Source organism: Neophocaena asiaeorientalis, unplaced genomic scaffold, assembly GCF_003031525.2.
Source record: "Neophocaena asiaeorientalis asiaeorientalis breed wild unplaced genomic scaffold, Neophocaena_asiaeorientalis_V1.1 scaffold202, whole genome shotgun sequence".
Taxonomy (NCBI): Eukaryota; Metazoa; Chordata; class Mammalia; order Artiodactyla; family Phocoenidae; genus Neophocaena; species Neophocaena asiaeorientalis.
Window position 1 is genome coordinate 412769 of NW_020172627.1, and position 19181 is coordinate 431949.

A 19181-nucleotide genomic window follows, 5' to 3' on the forward strand; every position below is an offset into this window, starting at 1 on the left:
TTCAATTTCTTATGAAACTAAACATACTTTTACCATATGATCCAGCAATCGCGCTCCTTGGTATGTACCCAAAGGAGTTGGAAATGTACGTCCACACAGAAACCTGCACGTGGATGTTTACAGCAGCTTCATTCATAGTTGCCAAAACTTGGGAGCAAAAGAGGTCCGTCAGTAGGTGAATGAACAAATAAACTCTGGTACAAGCAGACAATGGAATATTACTCAGCACTAAAAGGAAATGACCTATCAAGTTGAAAAGACATGGAGGAAACATAAATACATATCATTAAGTGAAATAAGCCATTTTGAAAAGGCTGGATGATTCTGACCTTATGACATTCTGGAAAAGGCAACACTATGGAGACAATAAAAAGATTGGTGGTCGCCAGGGGTTGGGTGGAGAAAGAGAGACGAATAGGTGGAGCACAGAGGATTTTTAAGGCAGTGAAACTACTCTGTATGATACTATGATAGTGGATATGTGTCATTATAAATTTGTCCAAACCCATAGAAGGTAAAACACCAAGAGCAAACCCTAATATAACTATGAACTCTGGGGGATAACAATATGTCCGTGTGGGTTCATCAGTTGCAGCAAATGTACCACCTGGTGGAGGACGTTGATTGTGGGGGAAGCTATGTATGTGGAGGCAAAAGGGTATATAGGAAATCTCTGCACTTGCCACTCAATTTTGCTTTGAAACTCAAACTGCTCTAAAACAAGTCTACAAAGCTTTTTTATAAGTATGTAGGACCTTTGACCCAGCATCGCATTGCTAGGACTATGTCCTAGAGAAGTCAGCCTGAAACTAAAAGAACTCCAGCACAAACATTTATTTCGATGTCATTTAGGTTAAAAAGAAAGATCAGAAGCAACTGGAACAATAATAATAGTAGTTATTACCACTCACGCGGCGCCTCTAGGTGATGCCCACCAGTGAGAGAACAAATACGTAAACAAAGGTCCAGCCCTGCTGAGGCATACCGCATGGCTATCCCAAAAGCTCATTAGGAAAGCCAGGGGAAGACATACCAAGGAGTGAGAAAACAGAATGCAAATCGAATGTGGCAACGTTTACAACTGCATAAAATCCCTGCATGTGGTCAAAGGCTGGAAGAGAATGCACCCAGGGGAAAGTTGTTCTACTGTAATGATGTGATTAAGGAGATTTATTTTTGTACCAAATTGTCTTTGTCTCCCTTTTTAAAATGCAAATGTAATCATGTTACTTCCTGCTTAGAATTCATCAGTGGCTCCCAATCTTTCACTACAGTGGTTTTTCTAAATCATGGGAGTTTTTTTTTCCAGCACCAGAACCATTTATCAAACAAAATATCCACCCCTTAGGAGGGCACACAAAGTTTCTCCTGGATCTGACTGGCAGTGCCACCCAGCCTCGCAGCCCGGTAGCTAAGGCTGCTGTCAAATCCCTGCAGAGCTGGACGGGCCAGCCTCCTCCTCCTGCCCACTCAGTGACCCAGACACAGGGAGGGGCTCTCCCCTCTGAGACCCCCTAATGCCCTTTGATGTGCCCACCGCAGTGCCTGGCACATAGTGAAATGAGGCCCTAGAAGTGAGTCCTGGCTGTGCTTTCACTAGCTTACCTAACCTCACAGAGGTGCAATTCTTCTATAATGCAGATAGAAATAACACCAGCTTTGCAGGGTTGACATGGGCTTAGATGATGCAAGCATGGAGGAGGCCCTCCATAAATTAGGGCTGAACGAGTGGCTGCACAAATGAATGAGTGTGTGTAATCTGTTGCCTTTATACACACACACCCACACACACACACACACAGAGAGAGAGAGAGAGAGAGAGAGAGAGAGAGAGAGAGAGAGAGAGAGAAAGGGAAAAAGTCTGCCTTTGGAGACCACACAGGGGCAGCAGAGAACATCTTGGAACCACACTGGTCCCCAGAGCAGCTGGAGAGGTTGAGGATAGGCAGGATCTCGGGAAGAAGCTGGAGGTGAAGGATGAGATTGGGCTGAGGTAGCAGCTAGGTGAGGCCAGTCAGAAACTGGGCAGGCCAAAGGCGCAGGGGGTTGCCAGAACTGGGCGCCTAGAGCCAGGTCTGGGCCCCTGCAGCCTCGGGGCAAGTGATCCCAAAAGAAAAGTCTGGGCCTGCGTGTTCCCAGCTGCCTTCAGTGGACCTGGCCCACAGTTTCCACCAACTATCAGCCCTAGAGTTAGGGTCTCGGGTTAAACATCGTGTCTGAATCCATAGACTGAAAGGTAGTCTTTGTTTTGTTTTACAGCAGAGCACTCCTGATTCTGGGGTAGGGGAAGGGAAGCTTGCAAACAGCAGTTGCTACATGCCGGGCCTCATACATACGTCACCACCTTCCACCCTTACAGCAGGTTTGACCTACTACTATTTCCATTTTGCAGGTGAAAAGGCCGAGACTCAGAGAGACAACGTGCCCAAGGCCACTTAGCTACTTAACAAAAGAGTCAGGGCTTGGACCTGGTTTCTGTCTGACCCCAAAACTCAGGCCCACTCCTTTGCTCCACAGAGCCTACTAAGGGCAGCCCAACGTTCTGCCCCTGGAGGCCGCCCTCCCTACCCCCCCAGTCTGCACCCCGCCCGTCCAAATGAGCCACACACAGGTCTGGACAAGATACTGCCGCTAGGACGGTGACTGATTCACGGGCGCACCCCTGGCTGACAGCACCATCCATGAGCCTGGGCCCCTCTCCTCCCAAGACCCCCCTCCCCCCAAGTACCAGTACAAGGGCAGGAGGGAGCTGGCCTAGGCATGCTTAGGACCCCAGCTCTGGGGACTGAGGAGACAGGAAGGAGCTCCAGTGTAAGCAGTGACAGGCCTGGAGGCTTGTCAAAGGGGCAGGGAGGGGTTCTGGGGGCCAGGCCAGCCCTGGGAGACTGCCCACCCAGGCCAGGGGGGAGGGTGGTGCCAGGAGGAGAAAGTGAAGTCTCAGTCCTTGTGGACTGAAGTGGGAGCAGGGAAGGGAGGGTCAGAAGGACTGGGTGTTGGGACCTGAGCTACGTTTCCCTGACAAGCAAGCTGCTGACTCCCCTGATGGATGACTCTTATCCGCAGTATTGTCCAGCCAGGAGCCTGTACTCCATTCATCCATCCACTCCTTAGAACAATACTCTTCAGCAAACTGCCTGTGTTTGAGACACTGCTTTGGTGCTGGGGAAATGGCAGAACAAAACACACAACACCTTTACCCTCTGGTGGATCCCACTCTAATGGAGAGACCTACAGTAAGACTGATGAGGAAATGGATACACCATGCTGGGTGGTGAAAAATGCAAGGGGATGAAGAAGGACTTAGAAGGCTCCAGACATGGTGGCACCTTCTGAAGATGTGCTAGGAGGAAAGCAAGATGATACTGGTGTAGTCTGAAACGTATTTTTCAAACTGCAACCTGCAATCCATTAGTGAGCTGTGAAATCAATCTTGTGGTTCATAGCCTGCATTTATAAATTAACTAGAATAGAATAGGAAATACCAATGTGTATCACATATAGAAAGGGTGCATCTGATTTCCTAAACTTTTGCCTCAATTCTGTTACATGGACACATGTGTACAGGTTGGGTGGTAATGGCTGTAATTTTTTTTATCAGGGGTTATGGCACAAACCATTTGAAAGCCAGTGATTATAAGAACGCAGTAAATTAGTAAATTACTGTTTTTAGGCAAGACCTTAGATTAGAACTACATTACAATGTATAAACTTGACCTGTTGATCTTTGTATCCCCCAGAGTCTAGCAAAGAACACTTGATGGTTGTTTGTTGGATGAATGGATGGATGAATGAATGGAGGGATGCAGTTTACCCCAATCTCAGCAGTTGATAGGTGCTAAAAACACAGGCTCAGTCTTCACATTTCTAACTGTTTCCCCCGTCCCATAATTGCTTCTCCAGTGACCCCACCCAAGGGCCCCCAGTCTCTACCCCTACCTCCTCTGGGTAACTTCCAAACTCAGCCTGCAGGGCGAGGACCCCCAGCTGCAGCAGCATCTCGTCATTGCAGTACAGCTTCTCCTCCAGGATGTCTCTCCGAAGCTGCAGGTAAAATTGGTGCCTTGTCCAACTGTGCCTGGGAAAGAGATGCAGGAATAAAGGTCACTGGAATGCTGAGGGCGAGGGAGACCACTAAAGCCTGGGAAGCAGAAAAAGGAGAGAAGATGAGATACAAGTCAATAGAACCCAGAGGGCAATGCCAGTAAGACAAAGGCGGTCTCCTTCATCCACACCATGCTTCCTGTTACTCATTGAGGTCTGCTCTGTGCCAGTCATTTCCCACAACCATGGAGATGTTTGTTCCTGTGGTTCAAGTGAGAAAACTGATGTTCAGTGAGATGGTGTCTCTAGTAAGCAAAGGAATAGAGACAGTGATCCAACCCCAAAGCGGTGACCCTTTCCTCGAACCCTCATCACTGTGCTGCTGGGAGGCGAGGCATGTTGGGGTCAGGGGAGAGAGAACTTGACCTTGACTAGCATATGTTTGAAACAAAAGGGTAAGCTCTCATTTTGACCAGGGCCAGTCCCCAAATACTGACTTTTCCCCCTTTTCTGTCATACTGGAATCCAATCAACAGAAGATCAGCCACAGTAAATGTTGTTATTTATACGCACTTTAGTTTGCCAAGCGCTTGCCTACCCATCACCTCTAATGTCAGCCTGGATGTACATAAACACCTTAAAGAACAAACAAAGAAGTTTGCAGCACTCACTGGAGCAGCCCATAGTGACTGACAAAGAACTTTATTCTCAGAAAGAGCGTGAAGGTATCCGGGGAGCTCTTCTTCTGGGGCTGCTCACTCCAGCCTTCGGGGGCTATTTTGCACACCCTGGTTTCAGCGTCCAGGAAAAAGAACTCTTTGCCTGAAATGGAAGTAGAGAGTATTTAGAGGGAAAAGCAGTCGGTGAGGCACCACCCCTCAGACTCACAGCCCTGAGCTCTGCCTGGAGGGTCAGACAAGAGCCGATTGAGTACAGGAGAGAACAGGAAGGAAGTCATCTGGATAGCTAGTACCACAGGACCTTTGTTGGGTCCATGAGAGGCCAAGAACAGGGGATAAAGAGGAGAGTGTCAAGGAAGAGAAACTCAGCACCCAGAGGAGAAAATATGATTATTTATCTTAGAGAAGATATCACTTAACATCTGCCTGCCAGCTGCCATCTTATGGAAATAAAATTAAAAAACAAAGAACTGAGTATTTATTCCATTTCTGCCATGGGCCAGGTGCATCAGCTGGACCATACCCACATCTCTCCAGCCAGAGTGTTATGGACTGAATGTTTGTATCCCCCAAATTCATATATTAAAACCCTATCCCCTGCAGGTGTGATGCTATTTGTAGGTGGGGCCTTTGGGAAGTAATTAGGTTTAGATGAGGTCATGAGGGTGGGACTCCCATGATAGGATTAGTGTAATAAGAAGAGGAAGAGACCAGAGCTGGCTCTCTCTGCTATGTGCGGACACAGTGAGGAGGTGGCCATCTGCAAGCCAAGAGGAGGGCCCTCACCAAGAACATGACCATGCTCGAAGCCTGATCCTGGATTTCCCAGCCTCCAGCACTCTGAGAAATAAATGTGTGTTGTTTAAGCTACTCAGTCTACAGCATTTTGTTATAACCTGAGATGACTAAGACATGGCATAAGTGGAGTCACCTTTGTCTTTTGACCTGAATGTTGCCACCTTGAAAACTCCACCAACCCAAGCTCAGGACTTCAACTGCAGTTAAGTTTGTCTTCTAGCACCTCTGGGAGGGAGGCTGAATCAGCTCCAGCCACTGGAGGCCCCACCTCGACCCCCTGCTCTCCTCAAGGCAAAGCTTGACCCTCACCACCAATCCTGGGTGCCCTTGGCCACTCCCCCTGAACCCCTGCAGGTCTGCCCCAGCCCTGCTCTTCCCCATGCCCTTCTCCACACTCCGCCCTCACCACGCAGCATCCAGACCTCTGCCCGCTGTGTCCTCGGCCCTGGCTGCTGAACCTGACTCCCCACACCAATTCACCCTTCCCTTTGGGTCACGTCTTCCCAAGGGATGGGCAGGTCCCCATTACAGTTTGGCTGGCAGACCCTCCCAAATGGGTTTATGTCCAAACCCCTGACTGTCACTCTTGAGTGATTTACCCAGGAGGCTCCAGCTGAGTAGGTCTAGGATGTCCACATGGAAGGGGTCCAGGGGTGGGCAGCTGACTGGGAGGGAAAGTAGGGGAGAAGCCTTAAGGTTTTTCTCCCAGAGCAAGCGCACTGGTTTTATTAAGGTTGCATGTTACAGATCAATAAAACTGTTTCCTGCAGGTTCTTCTATTCACACTTGAGGAAAGACTGAGCAAACATCAACTGACAGCATCGAAGCATATAATGTTGCTCTTACTTGGGAGAGGGATTTTTCAGAGGTCCGCTGAGAGCTATGAGAGGTAAGGTCCGCCCTCTACCCACTATGGCACACTGAGTGATCCTACCGCAAGCTGATAAGCTTCCCCCACTGGGGATGGGAGAATAGAGGAACACGGAGATCATGACACCTAGCAAGGTGGGCTGGTGGAGCAGGGTTTAACCTGAAGGCCTGTGTGATCCCAGCTCAGCCTGCTTCCCATCACTCCACACAGTGGTTAAAGAGCATCCACTACAACGAAGGGATCTTTGCGGTAGATGGAAATAAAGACTCCCTTTAACAAAAAGGCAGAGCTGGGAAGGTGTAAAAACCCTTTCCTTCTGGATCTTCAGAAGGGGTTCTTAACTTAGGCTCCTGGGGTGGGTGTGCTGATTTCCCATTAGTCCTGGATGATTAGATGGACTCATTTTTATTTTTATTGTGGTAAAATACACACAACATAAAATTGACTGTCTTAGGGCTTCCCTGGTGGCGCAGTGGTTGAGAGTCCGTCTGCCGATGCAGGGGACACGGGTTCGTGCCCCGGTCTGGGAAGATCCCACATGCCGCGGAGCGGCTGGGCCCATGAGCCATGGCCGCTGAGCCTGCGTGTCCGGAACCTGTGCTCCGCAGCGGGAGAGGCCACAACAGTGAGAGGCCCGCGTACCGCAAAAAAAAAAAAAAAAAATTGACCGTCTTAACCACAGTTAAGTATATAGTTCAGGAGAATTAGGTACATTCGCACTGTCGTGCAAACCCATCACCACATCCATCTCCAGAACTTTTTCATCTTGTAAAACTGCAGCTCTGTCTGTACCCATGAAGCAATAACTCCCATTTCCTCCTCCACCCAGACCCTGGCAACCACCGTTCTACTTTGTGTCCCTACGAATTTGACTGCTCTAGGTACCTTACATAAGTGGAATCATACGATATCTGCCTTTTTGTAACTGGTTTATTTCACTCGGCATAATGTCCTCGAGGCTCATCTATGTTGTAACCTCTGTGTGTCATCTAGCCATCTATGTGTCAGAATTCCCTTCCTCTTTAAGGCTGAATAATCTTCCATTGTACGTATATACCACATTTTACTCGTCTATTCATCCATCAGTGGATACTTGCGTTGCTTCCACATTTTAGCTACTGTGAATGATGCCGCTATGAACATGGGAATACCAATATCTCTGAGAGACGCTGCTTTCAATTATTTTGGGTATGTATGTCAATGTGGAATTGCTGGATCATAGGGTAAATTGGTAATTTTTTGAGGAACTGCCATATTGTTTTCCATAGTGGCTGCACCATTTTGCGTTCCCACCTAGACAAAAATGTTTCTCACATTTGCTTGTCTAACCTCAAGGTACTGAGATTGGTCAACCAGACCCAGCAAATCACAGAAGATACAACATCTTACAAGCATTGTTTCCTTACCATCCTCTGCACTTACTTGACAGTTTGCACGTGAGGACTCGACATACTGACTAAGGTCTAGGCGTGCAAGGGGCAATGTCCCAGTCTCAAGCAGTTTTGTTAGAAGGAATAGCACTCAGGTACCTAGACAGCGGGGTTACCTGAGGCACCAGCCCAGCTGTGGGCTACCTGGGAGCCACTTACCTTTCATGTAAGCCAAGCCAAAGTAAGTGAGCTCCCCAAGGTTGGCAAAGGACGCAACAGCGCTGAAGACGGCTCCCACTGTCGACGTGATGTCACATCTCACCTCCAGGCACTGCCCGTTCAGCAGCATTACACAGAGGGCCCGGAGAGCCAAATAGGACTTCCCTTTTTTGGTCTGAAAACAAGAATGGTATAACTTGTAACAACAACTACAAGACATAGAGTCTTTACCATGGGCTAGCTATTGTGCTAACCACCTTATATGTATTTTCTCATTTAACTGACAAACAACCCGAAGAGATAAGTACGTCTGTGATTCCTGTTCAGCAGAGGAGAAGCAAGGCTCACAGACGGTAAGGGACTTGCCCAGAGTTGCAGAGTTAGTAAAAGGCAGAACCAGACTCAAATCCGTGCTCTCTGCCAGCCTCTGCAGGGGCCAGGAAGGCTGGGGAGCCACATGTAACAGATCTCTCCCCTGCAGAAATCCTGGCTGCCCCTTGAGCTCTGCTTCTCGAGAGGACTGCCCAGGACCACAGTGGTGAAGCGTACACCCCCAGGAGTACTGGACAGCCTGATACTGACCCCCAGGCCTTCACAGAGCACAGCAGAGAGAATTCGGGTGGGCACAGATCCAAGGAAGAGAGAGAGCTGGCGCTAAGGTGATTACTGTGAACCGAGAAATTGATCAGCATCCAAAGATACGCCTTCTGTCACTTCACCCTGCTCGGACAAATTCCAGATTCATCGGCCTCTGTAGCCCCACCCTAACCACTGTCGCCTGGGCTCAACCGCCCAGAACAGCCCATCATTCTGCCGCCACAAAGTCTTGCCTGCCTGAGTCTCTGCACATACTGCCCACTGCCTGGAATGCTCTTCCTCTCCCTCCCCACATGGCAAATTCCTATGAGTTTCCCAGATCAGGCTCAAGACCTTTTGTCTGTGGCCTGGAGGGTCAGGCCACCCTCTCCCTTCTCTGCTCCCCCGATGCTTTCTGCTCAGGGGCCCAGCCTCCCTAAGGACGGGGGCTGAGTATCCCCTGTGCCCCAAAGCCTAGACTGAGGCCTGGCCCAGACCTCCTCAGAATGTCCTCATTAAAAGACAGTCATGGGTGGACACTACAGCTGGCTTTAGTGCCATTGAGACCATGCCTGCCACCACACCATGACCTTCCTACACCCAGGGGCAGCCCCACACCCCAGGGGCCAGGGCAGGTCTGAGGACCCTGTGGGAGGGAGAGCTCTCCCATGATCCCAGGCAGGGCTGACCACATGGCACACTCTTAGCCACCCTGGTTCCTGCCTGTCCTGCACACCTGTGTCCCCTGGGGCGGCTGTTTACCATATGTGCGCATGCTGGGGCGGGGAGGGTGTGGAAGGTGCTCTGAAGCACCCAGTGCTTCGGTTTAATGCTCTGCAGTTGCCCTCTTGAAATTTGTAATAATTGTATCCTTGAATGTGTGCTTTCTAAGTGATGTCCCATTGGAGCACGCACAAGGAGCGTGGGTTCACAGCGATCCTGCCTCCCCACCTCTGGTAATGGGGTCTGGCTGCCAGCTCCTCTGTTCCCTGGTGCCCCAGGCCCCGTCCAGTCTCTGCCTCCCACTCCCTACCCTGCAACCTCTGCCACCTTCCACCCAGGGCAGCCCCCAGCTTATATATTCCACCATCCCTCCCGTCCTCCCCGGGGGACTGGTTCAGGAAGGGTCCCAGTCAGGCATCTCAGAGCAGGGCATGGCAGTGGCTGTACCCACTCTGGGCCGACAGCACCACAGCTCTTTCCTTGGGCCCCAGGAGGGACAAGCCTGTCACTCATCCCCAGTCCAGGTCCGCCTGAGCTGGGGCAGCAGAGCCAAGGGAAGGGAAACTGGCTTTTCCTCCCCAGAAAACAGACAAATGCATAAATGCTAGAAAGCAAGCTCCACATGAAGAGGACTCTGCGTTGTTCATATCGGAGATCTAGGGTCTGGAGTAGTGCCTGGTACCTACTAGCTGATTCAAGAATATTTCCTGACTGAATGGGAAGAAGAAGACAGAGCTCGTCTGGAAGGACAATCAGGACTCCGTCAGAAGTCACAGAGGGTTCCTCTTAAAGGGGAAGAGGATGCTGAAGAAGGACATGAAGTAGGAGTGTGACTTGGCAGGTGCCTGGAGGAGAGAGTGAGCCCCTCAGAGCTCAGTCAGCCTTGTGGCCTGCCCAGCTGGTCACTTCCCTCGCCAACCTCCAGCCCTACCCAGTCGAACCCAGCAGTTACCACAATTGTTCCAGGCAGATACAAGATCACCGGGGCCTCTCCAGCCAGCAGGGCGAACTCCGGCCTGGAGAACTGAAGAAACACGCAGAGTCACTCACAGTAGAGGAGAGAAATCAAAGTCAAGTTCCACGGAGCTGGACCCCCAGGTCCAGAACTGGGCTTCTCCCATGGCCTCACTTCTCCCTGCCCACCAGCAGCAGTCCCTTGCCCAGAGCCAGCAGCAAGCAGGTTTCAATGAGATGGAGCTCAACTGTGCTGAGGCCCTAGCTAGGCTGGGCATCTCAGAGCAGATGTCTTACAAGTGGGTGTGGTTTTGGTGATGTTCTAGCTCTTCAGTTAGGTGTCCACTTCATTCTCAGTGTCATAATTCATGCATGATCACATAGTCTTTTATATGTCTCAAAATAAATACATATTATATGCAACAAGAGTTTTCAAAAACGGAAATACCTTTAGATTTAGATCTGATGAAACGTTTTTCCAGCTCTGGACATTGAATCAGTAGTGTGCATGAAGAGCGATTCTCAGTTTCACTCCATGTTTGTAGCACACTTGTGACGCAGGAGGTGCTTTAATGCCACCATTATTTAGACGGAGCCATCTAAAATGGGCTGAGAATGCACCCTATGGGGTGCACATTCTCAACCCATTTTGCCGGAAGTCAAGGCTCCAAGAGGTTAAGAAACTCACCCAAATCTAACACCAGTGAGTGATAGGATTGGGTGGGCCTTCTAATGTGTCCCCCATGGGTTCCTGGCAGGACTTCTGTCTCAAGAGGCCAAACATCCAGCCAGGGTGTCCCTCAGAAGCGTCTTTAGTGAGTGGTTATGAAGAAAAGCCAAAGAAGATGAACAAGGCCTCCCTGATGCCGGTCCATCCCTCCCCCTCCAAGTTCATGAGGACCTGAGAGTGGCCTTGGAGGGCAGCAGGGGCTGGAGGGGAGTGTGGCACCAGGGCCACAGAGGAGAGGATGTCCTGAGGCTGCCCCGAGCTCAGCTCATTCCTAATTAGTTGAGCACATTAAGCAAATCTCTCTGCAACAGACAGACAGGCAGACAAGGCCTACTGGGGGCATCTGGGTCTGACGTTCCCAAAGGGCTACTGATGCTCAGACAGAAGGCCTGGCAGGGACAGCCTCCTCAGTGAACAGCCTGCTTGGGAGGGGCTTGTCACAGATCCAGGGGCACTGATCCCCGTGGTCACTGTGGGCTTGTGTGGTTATTAAAACAGTTTTTCAGCTAATGTCAGGGTCATGCATCGAGGAAGGGATGCTTTTTATCTAAGCACTGGAAGTGGCTCTGACCGCTGGTGCCAGAGCTGTTTCTGGCAGAAGGAGTTATCCTGGGACCACCCCTGATCTCACCCTGCAGCACAGGTGTAGCAAGCCGGCCCCTCAGCAGAGACCAGCCTGCCTGCCAGGAGTCAGGGGTCCCCGGAGCCACAAGTAGAGGTCACCCAACATGGTCCCTCCTGTCGTCACGGACTTCCAGGCTGGGGCAGGCTGGCGTGGCTACTCTTGAGCCCCGACTCCCCACACTCGTCCAGCCCCTACTGCCCTATGTGCCAACCAACCTGGAGAATCTCTCTCCCTGACTGTCCTACCCATTCCTTTGCTCCCACGTGTCACCTGTTCAGAAGGCCCTTTCCAAGTACATTCAGCCTTCTCAGGTCTCTTACCACGTCCCCTGTTCTGCCACCATCCACGCCAACGGCTGTGAACTTCCTGAAGGCTGGGACCTGGTATCTTCAACCTTCTGTCCTACACAGTCTACAGCAAGGCCACTCAATAACACCTATCGCCCTAAATTTCAAAGTTCAGGATGATTTTAGTCCAGTTCTCCGTAAATCTCAGCCCAGGGAAGCGGCACCACCCCGACCCCCGGCAGGACCCTGCCCATTTTCAGCTGCTGTGTCAGCCACACGCGCCTCCTTGCTCACACCTCTCTTGGGAGTGCCCTTTGGTCCTCTCTGCTCACCTTTCCCTTTCTCTGCAGGAAACCCTTTCCAGAAGAAGCTGCTAGCCGTGAGTTTTCTGGGAGAGCAGAACCAGAGCTGAGCCGTCGGCCTTCCTGAAGATCTGGGGGAACTTCAGCTGGAAGAACGCTGGCCAGCGGTCAGAGAAGGAGCAACAGTTAACAGTAGAAACAGCTCCCATCTAGCAAAAGCCCACACACACGTGTGTCCCCACGACTGCCCCTTCACCCCACGAGTTATATCTGCTTTGTCAATGAGGAAGCTGAGGCCCAGAGAAGTTAGGGCTGCAGAGCCACGGGGGTTGTTTTGAGGTACAAGGGTGCAGGCCGTCTCTTCCTCACCCCACTTTGACCCCGCCTCTGCTCACTGTGCTCAGGACAGGCCGTGACCCCAGGTCCTGAGCACAGAGTGATGGGGCTGCAGAGGGCCTGACTTTCCTCCCTAGAATTCTATCTATTATTCAAAATGTTTCAACGATAAACACACATTGTTTATGGAATCAGAAAAAAAAAAAAAACCACGATTTTCATTGGGAAAATAGCAAATAGAGTTTTGTTTTGTTTATTTATGTTTGGCTGCATTGGGTCTTTGTTGCTGCACATGGGCTTTCTCTAGTTGCGGCGAGCAGGGGCTACTCCTCGTTGCGGCGCACGGGCTTCTCATCACGGTGGCTTCTCTTGTTGCAGATCACGGGCTCTAGGCACATGGGCTTCAGTAGTTGTGGCACGTGGGCTTAGTTGCTCCGCAGCATGTGGGATCTTCCCGGACCAGGGCTCAAACCCATGTCCCCTGAATTGGCAGGCGGATTCTTAACCACTGTGCCACTAGGGAAGTCCCACAAATAGAGTTTTAAATAGAGGAAAAAGCATTTTGAGGTGAACTCTGCAGCCTCCTGCCAAGGTCCCAGCTGTGTATTTGACATCAAGCTGGCTACAGCCCTTGGCTGATCCGTGGAGAGACAACGAATCAAGATGTATATAAATAAAGTTTCAAAATGCATAATGTTCCAGGTCCAGGAAGATATGGGCCCATGTGGGTTTCAAGCAGGTTTATTAGACTGATTTTGAAAATAGCCACAGTTCTTCACCCTGATCCATGCCCTTAACCGTGGGACTTTGAACTCCCTCCCATCAGAAGGTGGAGTCTGTTCCCCACTCCTTGAATTTGGGCTAACCTATAGCTTTCTTTGGCCAATAGAATGAGGTGGAAGTAGTGAGGGCTAGGGCTAGTTCTGGAGGTTCTGTGGAGATATCTCTCTCTCTCTCTCCCTCCCTCCCTCCTCCCTTTTCTTCTTCCCTCCTTCCCTCTCTTGACCTCAACTCTGCCATTGTCATAAGGACAATCCCAAGCTAGCTAGCCTGTGGTGAAGAACCAGGGCTTGCCTAGACAACAGCCAGCCAACCCCCAGAAGCGAAGTGCCCAGCTGAGGTGCAGCTGATCACAGATGCACAAGAGTACCCTGCAGAGTGCAGAAGAACCTCCCAGCTGAGCACAGCCTAAATTCCTAACTCACAGAATCAAAAGCTAAATAAATCATTGTTTTTAGTCGCTGTGTTTTGTGGCTGCTTGTTACGCAGCCTCATGTGACATAGATAATCACAACAACAACAGAAGCATGTTGTTCCATAACTGAGTCTGAACTTGGTTCCCAGAGGAGACAGAATGCCCTGACACCATAGCTGCCATCAGGCCCCTCATCGTCTTGGCTTCATATCTGTTTAAATGTGGCTTTTTCACCTGCCAATGCAATAGGGTCAGCTTTTTCCAGAAAAGCAACAGACTTCTCAATACTCAGAAGAAAGAAGCAGGGTACAGCAGGTCCCACACCAACGTCCCACACCAAGTTCACAGCCCCGTACACCTTGCTGCTTACCTGTTCACAGAGAGGCTGCAGCAACTGTGTGCTGAGGCGCTCAGTCTGGGCTCCAGGGAGCTCTGAGTCTCTGTGCTTCTCTCTGAAACTAACCAAAGAGCATGGTGGAGGGCATGAGCAGAGGCAAAGAGCACGGCTCTCTTGAATTAAGCAACCTAGGGTGTGGATATCAGCATCACAACTTACTAGCTGTGTGCCGTTGACAAAGTTACTTGACCTTTCTGAGTCTCTTTCCTCATGTGAAAAATGGAAATGGAAATAACAGCTACAGAGGGTTGGGGGAGTTTTTAGGAGGAAAGATGAAGCTTAACAACAAAGAGAGCCTTATTTTATGGACAACAAACAGTAAATTAATTTTTTTTAAATCTCATATTGAAAAGCAGAGAACGGTGGAAGATTTGAAGATTTGTCTAAAGGCCATTCTTCTAACACACCTAGAGCAACAACAAAAACACTCTTTCACAAATTGCTTTTTCTTTCACTCCACCTAGAAATCAATTAAAGGGAAATTTTTCTTTCATGTCGTTTGTTTAAATTTGTTTTTATCAATTTTAAAAGAGAGTTTATGTTGGATATAAATAACTCTGCTAAATTACATCTCCGAATGAAGTTTTCCTCAGGACACAGGCGAGTCCTAAGCTCAGCCCCTTCTCTTCAGGGGCTTCCTGGAAGAGTTGGGTTTGTATGGGCTTTCTCTGCCTCCACAGCATGGACATCAGGCCCACAGGGGCCAGGAAACAACAGAGTGGGTACCATCAGCCCACCCAGGGAATGCTCAGGCGCCATACCCACCTCTGCAGGGATGCAGACACCCCGGGGCCCTCGGTGCCCGGCTCTCACAGCTGGCCTGCTGCAACCTGTTCCTGAGCAGGTAGCTTCTGTCCTGCTGCCCGGACGAGCTTTCCTCCACAGCCCTCCTCTCCACCTGAAGGTCAAGTACATCACACATCCACATCCCAAGGTCGAGAGGGGACATTTACACAGACGCATACAACCTGGCTATCAGTTTGAGTCAGTGTGGAAGGGTCTGTCCTGCACAGTGGGAGCCCAACAGTGAGCACGTAGCAACCAGAGCGAGGTCTGTGTGTACCAGCCACACAGCCTAGAGGTGGTTCCCTCACCCCCACCCCCCAACACCTGCATACACATGCACATCTGTGCCTTCGCTCACACGCCCCCTCCACGGGCCAGGGTCTCCCTGATGATCTCTCCTGTGCTTCCAAGGCCCAAAGCTACATCCTCTCCACCTCTGCCCTCTCCATAACTGCAGATAGGAATGTCCTCTCATCACCTCCCCTCGTCACTTTACTCACATCTGGCTCTATTCCACCACGTTACAGCAAGTTTGCTTGCTTGTCTCTCTCCCACAACCTCACTGTGTGCTTATCTCACCCCTGTAGCTTACTGAGTTCAGTGCCCCAGTGAGGGTCTAATAAGCAGTGGAAATCACTTCACAGGTCCCTGATCGAAATCACTTTATGATTTCCCGATGGCAATGCTGCAGATCACCACAATGTCCATCAGGGAACAACGACATATCAATGGATGGTAGGCTCTAGTGTCCTTCGAATACATGGACCTCCTCTGTCCCCACCAAATCCTCTGGCTCAATGTACAGGAGTGACATGTTTACACGCCAAGAGAGAAGGGGTCCAAGAAGGAGGACAGGATGGGAGAGGCATTTTCTTTTATTTTATTTTCTTTCTTTTTCTTTTTCTTTGGCCACCTGCACAGCTTTCTGGATCTTAGTTCCCCGACCAGAGATCGAACCTGTGCCCCCTGCAGTGGAAGCACAGAGGCCTAACTCCTGGACCGCTAGGGACTCCCTGGGAGAGGCCTTTTCTTTTATTTTATTTTCTTTCTTTTTCTTTTTCTTTGGCCACCTGCACAGCTTTCTGGATCTTAGTTCCCCGCCCAGAGATCGAACCTGTGCCCCCTGCAGTGGAAGCACAGAGTCCTAACTCCTGGACCGCTAGGGAATCCCTGGGAGAGGCCTTTTCTGATTGACTGTGGGCAGCATCTCCACAGCCATCCCCTCCTCTCCGTCCACATGGCCCCGTCTCAATTCTCCAACACGCCCCTGGATAAGTGCAGTGCTGCCCAGAGAACACCTCACTTGCCTCACCCCAGTCCCAGCGAGGCTGTCTCCTCCTGAGACCACCTCCTTACTCGGCTTGTCCCCCATCCTTGCATCACTCTCTCTCCTGGGAGTACTTCCCCAATAACTAACTTGCACAAGAATGCCCGCCTCTGGCTTTGCTTCAAGGAAACCCAGCCTAAGCCAAATGCTCACTATGTGCCGGACCCCTTGCTAGGCACTGGCGAGTGCACAGGGCAGCAAGCAGCACCATGTGACAAGCACAGCAAGGGGACCCTCTGCAGGTACAAGACGGCAGAGGGGAGGGAACGGCCAGGGACAATGTAGGCGAAGTCAGGGAAGGCTTCTCATGCAAGGCCTAGGGTTGAATTTTGATAAGCTAACCCATGGGTCATAAACACGACTGTTTTTAGGAAAAGAGGCTCTTTCAAAGATCTCAAGGGTCTTAGCCACATTAGAAATCTAGGCTCGCTCAAATGTCTTCACCAGCACTGCCTGCTAGAACTGCAGTAACAGGAACGTTCTAGATCTGTCCTGTCCAGTATGGTCCTCGCCAGCTACAAGGGGTTACTGAGCACTTAAGTGTGGTCGGTGTGACTGAGGAATTGAATGTTTTATTTCCTTTCAATGAACTATGACTTAGCTCGTTTGAACTTCAACAGCCACGCGTGGCTAGCGAGTAACCCCTGGCTTGGAAAGCGCAGATCTACACTGACCTCGGAGATGGTGCCCAGAACCAAGCCGACCAGCTGTCTGACATGGAGACTGGCAGAGGCTGGGTGGACGGCCACTTCTTCCCAATGAATCCGACAAGCTTCCAGGATGGACTGCAGCGGTAGCCGCCTGCCAGGCTGGTCTTCACACATGGTTAGTAGAATGGAGTGCAGGGGCTCGCAGAGCTGCAGGGGCTGGAGAGTGGGGCAGCCACGTGAGAAGCCTCCAGAGCCGCAGCCCCTGAGGCCAGTGCCTTGTCAGGTGTGCCGTGGAGACAACTAAGAACGGATGTTCTCATTAACTAGACAGATGCTCACTCCTTCTGGGGAGTTTAGAGAGGCTAAACAGCCTGAGGCCTGTTTATCACTGTTTATCACTGAGGCCACAAAATGAGGAGCAATTATCTCTGCACCAGCTGTGTGTAGTTTGCTGCTTTCTAATCTGGAACGTCCTTCGGGGCACAGGGAGCCCAAACACATCCTTGAAATGCCTACGGAAAATAGGTGCTTGACAAAATGGATTTCTGCCTATGCCAAGCACCCAGATCCAACCAGGTCAGCCTTTAACTCACATTCACCTGGCCAGATTGACATTTTCTCTGATTATTTAGGTGGCTCTCACTGGGCCTTTCCCCTAGAGTGTGAGCTCCAGGACCGCAGGGACTGTGGCTTTTTCACTTTGGAATCTCCAGTGGTCGGCATAAGGTCAATCATCATTGACTGAACTTTATGTCACGTGTACACATCAAGCAAAAGAAAAAATAGTTATTTTATTAAACACTTCCCTCATGTGTTTGAATGACCATAATTTATATGGGGAAGGTCTCAAATTCATACTCACTCTCAGGTGTTTTCTCACCCTCACCCACACTGTAAGTTATTTTCCAGATGAAGACTGCACTACCACCTCCTGCCACGGAGCATGAGTTGTGAATGCCTATCTTCATGTGTAACCAGGCTACTGAGCCCCACACTTATATAGCACATCAGAGGACCTCTTACGTGCCGGGACTGAGTGGCTACTTGCAGTATAAGGTGGGAGACAGCCCCAGTCTTTAGGAGGTGTAAAGTCTAATGAGGAAGATGGTCACTTAAAGAGACAAGGACAGTACAGGGTGATAAGGGCTTTGGTCTCAGAAACATAAGACGTGGTCATAACACAGAGAAAGGGGCCTAACCCAGTCTGGGGAGGGAGGAGGGAACTGGGGAAAGAACTTGAACTAAATCTCAAAGAGCACACGGGCTGGCCAGGAGAAAGGCTGGGGAGTGAGCCGCAAACAGAGGGAGCAGTGTGGGCAAATGTTGGCATGTGTCTAGAAGGAAGGAGGCTATGGGCAGGACCAGGCCCAGGGCGAAAGGACAATGCAGGGCCCCTTGGTCAAAATTGTTAAGAACTTTAATGCAGAGCACTGAATCAAGTGGGGGGCCCTTTTAAGTGCAGGGCCCTGTGCTATTACATAGGCCACATGCCCACTAAGCCAGCCCTGATTATGGCAGAGTATCAGAGAGGAACCAGGGTCACAGGTAGGAACCAATTCTGGGCTCCAGGTATGCTCTGCTGAGAAGAGGAATGCAACGCCGTGGGGAGTGGGGAGCTGTGAAAGATTCCACAGGAGAGGGACATGGGCAGGTCCCTTTTTGGAAGGAGCGCCGGAAACACTGGGCTGTTTAATTGGAGAGGGCAAGGGTGAGATGGAAGGAAGGAAGGAAAGGGGGGGAGGGAGGAAAGAAATAAGGCAAACAGTCTGGACAGAGTTCTCCAATGTATGTTCTTGTTACACTGGTTTCTACGGAATTCTTATAGCGTCAGATGAAAATTTACACATACACACACATACGCATACTGTAGTCAAAAATTTTATAAAATGCTACGATAAAATTTAAAAGTTTCTGTGCTTTAAGCCTTCTCAGAGTCTTTAATAAACTACTCTGACAAATCTTCAAGAAGAAGACATCGTAGGGACATTTTCCCAAATCAATTGAGCACAGAACCCTTTTTCATGGAAGCATCTCACTTCAGGAAGGGCTGCTTTAAAGCCTTTTTTATAAATTGGTATCTTCAGTATCTATAAAATCCTCTAGCTTCCCACTTCCTCTGGACTGGAGTGGCAAATAAGTTTTTATCTTACTTGCCAATCCCAAATTGTGTCTGCCTGGAGTGCCAAGTTGAGTAGGATTCTGAGGTTCTTTCTGTACGCAGCAGAAGCAGCTCTTTAATCGATTAGTAATCCTACCTAGAACCTAGGAGTACGGAGTGGTGGCACATAGCTCAACAGATGTGGTCCCTGCCCTG

At 50.1% G+C, this 19181-nt stretch overlaps 1 protein-coding gene across 1 annotated transcript in view; it reads right to left on the reverse strand.

Moving 5' to 3' along the window:
* LOC112395727 (FERM and PDZ domain-containing protein 2-like) overlaps positions 1 to 19181 on the reverse strand; it is an 86991-nt gene that overhangs the window by 33484 nt on the left and 34326 nt on the right. Inside the window, exons 6-13 of the mRNA XM_024739081.1 lie at positions 16892 to 17044; positions 14870 to 15002; positions 14078 to 14165; positions 12207 to 12333; positions 10231 to 10302; positions 7980 to 8154; positions 4713 to 4863; positions 3937 to 4075 (exon numbers count right to left, since the gene is read on the reverse strand). Of these exons, the coding sequence (XP_024594849.1) occupies positions 3937 to 4075; positions 4713 to 4863; positions 7980 to 8154; positions 10231 to 10302; positions 12207 to 12333; positions 14078 to 14165; positions 14870 to 15002; positions 16892 to 17044 (1038 nt within the window). The remainder of the gene's footprint in view (positions 1 to 3936; positions 4076 to 4712; positions 4864 to 7979; positions 8155 to 10230; positions 10303 to 12206; positions 12334 to 14077; positions 14166 to 14869; positions 15003 to 16891; positions 17045 to 19181) is intronic.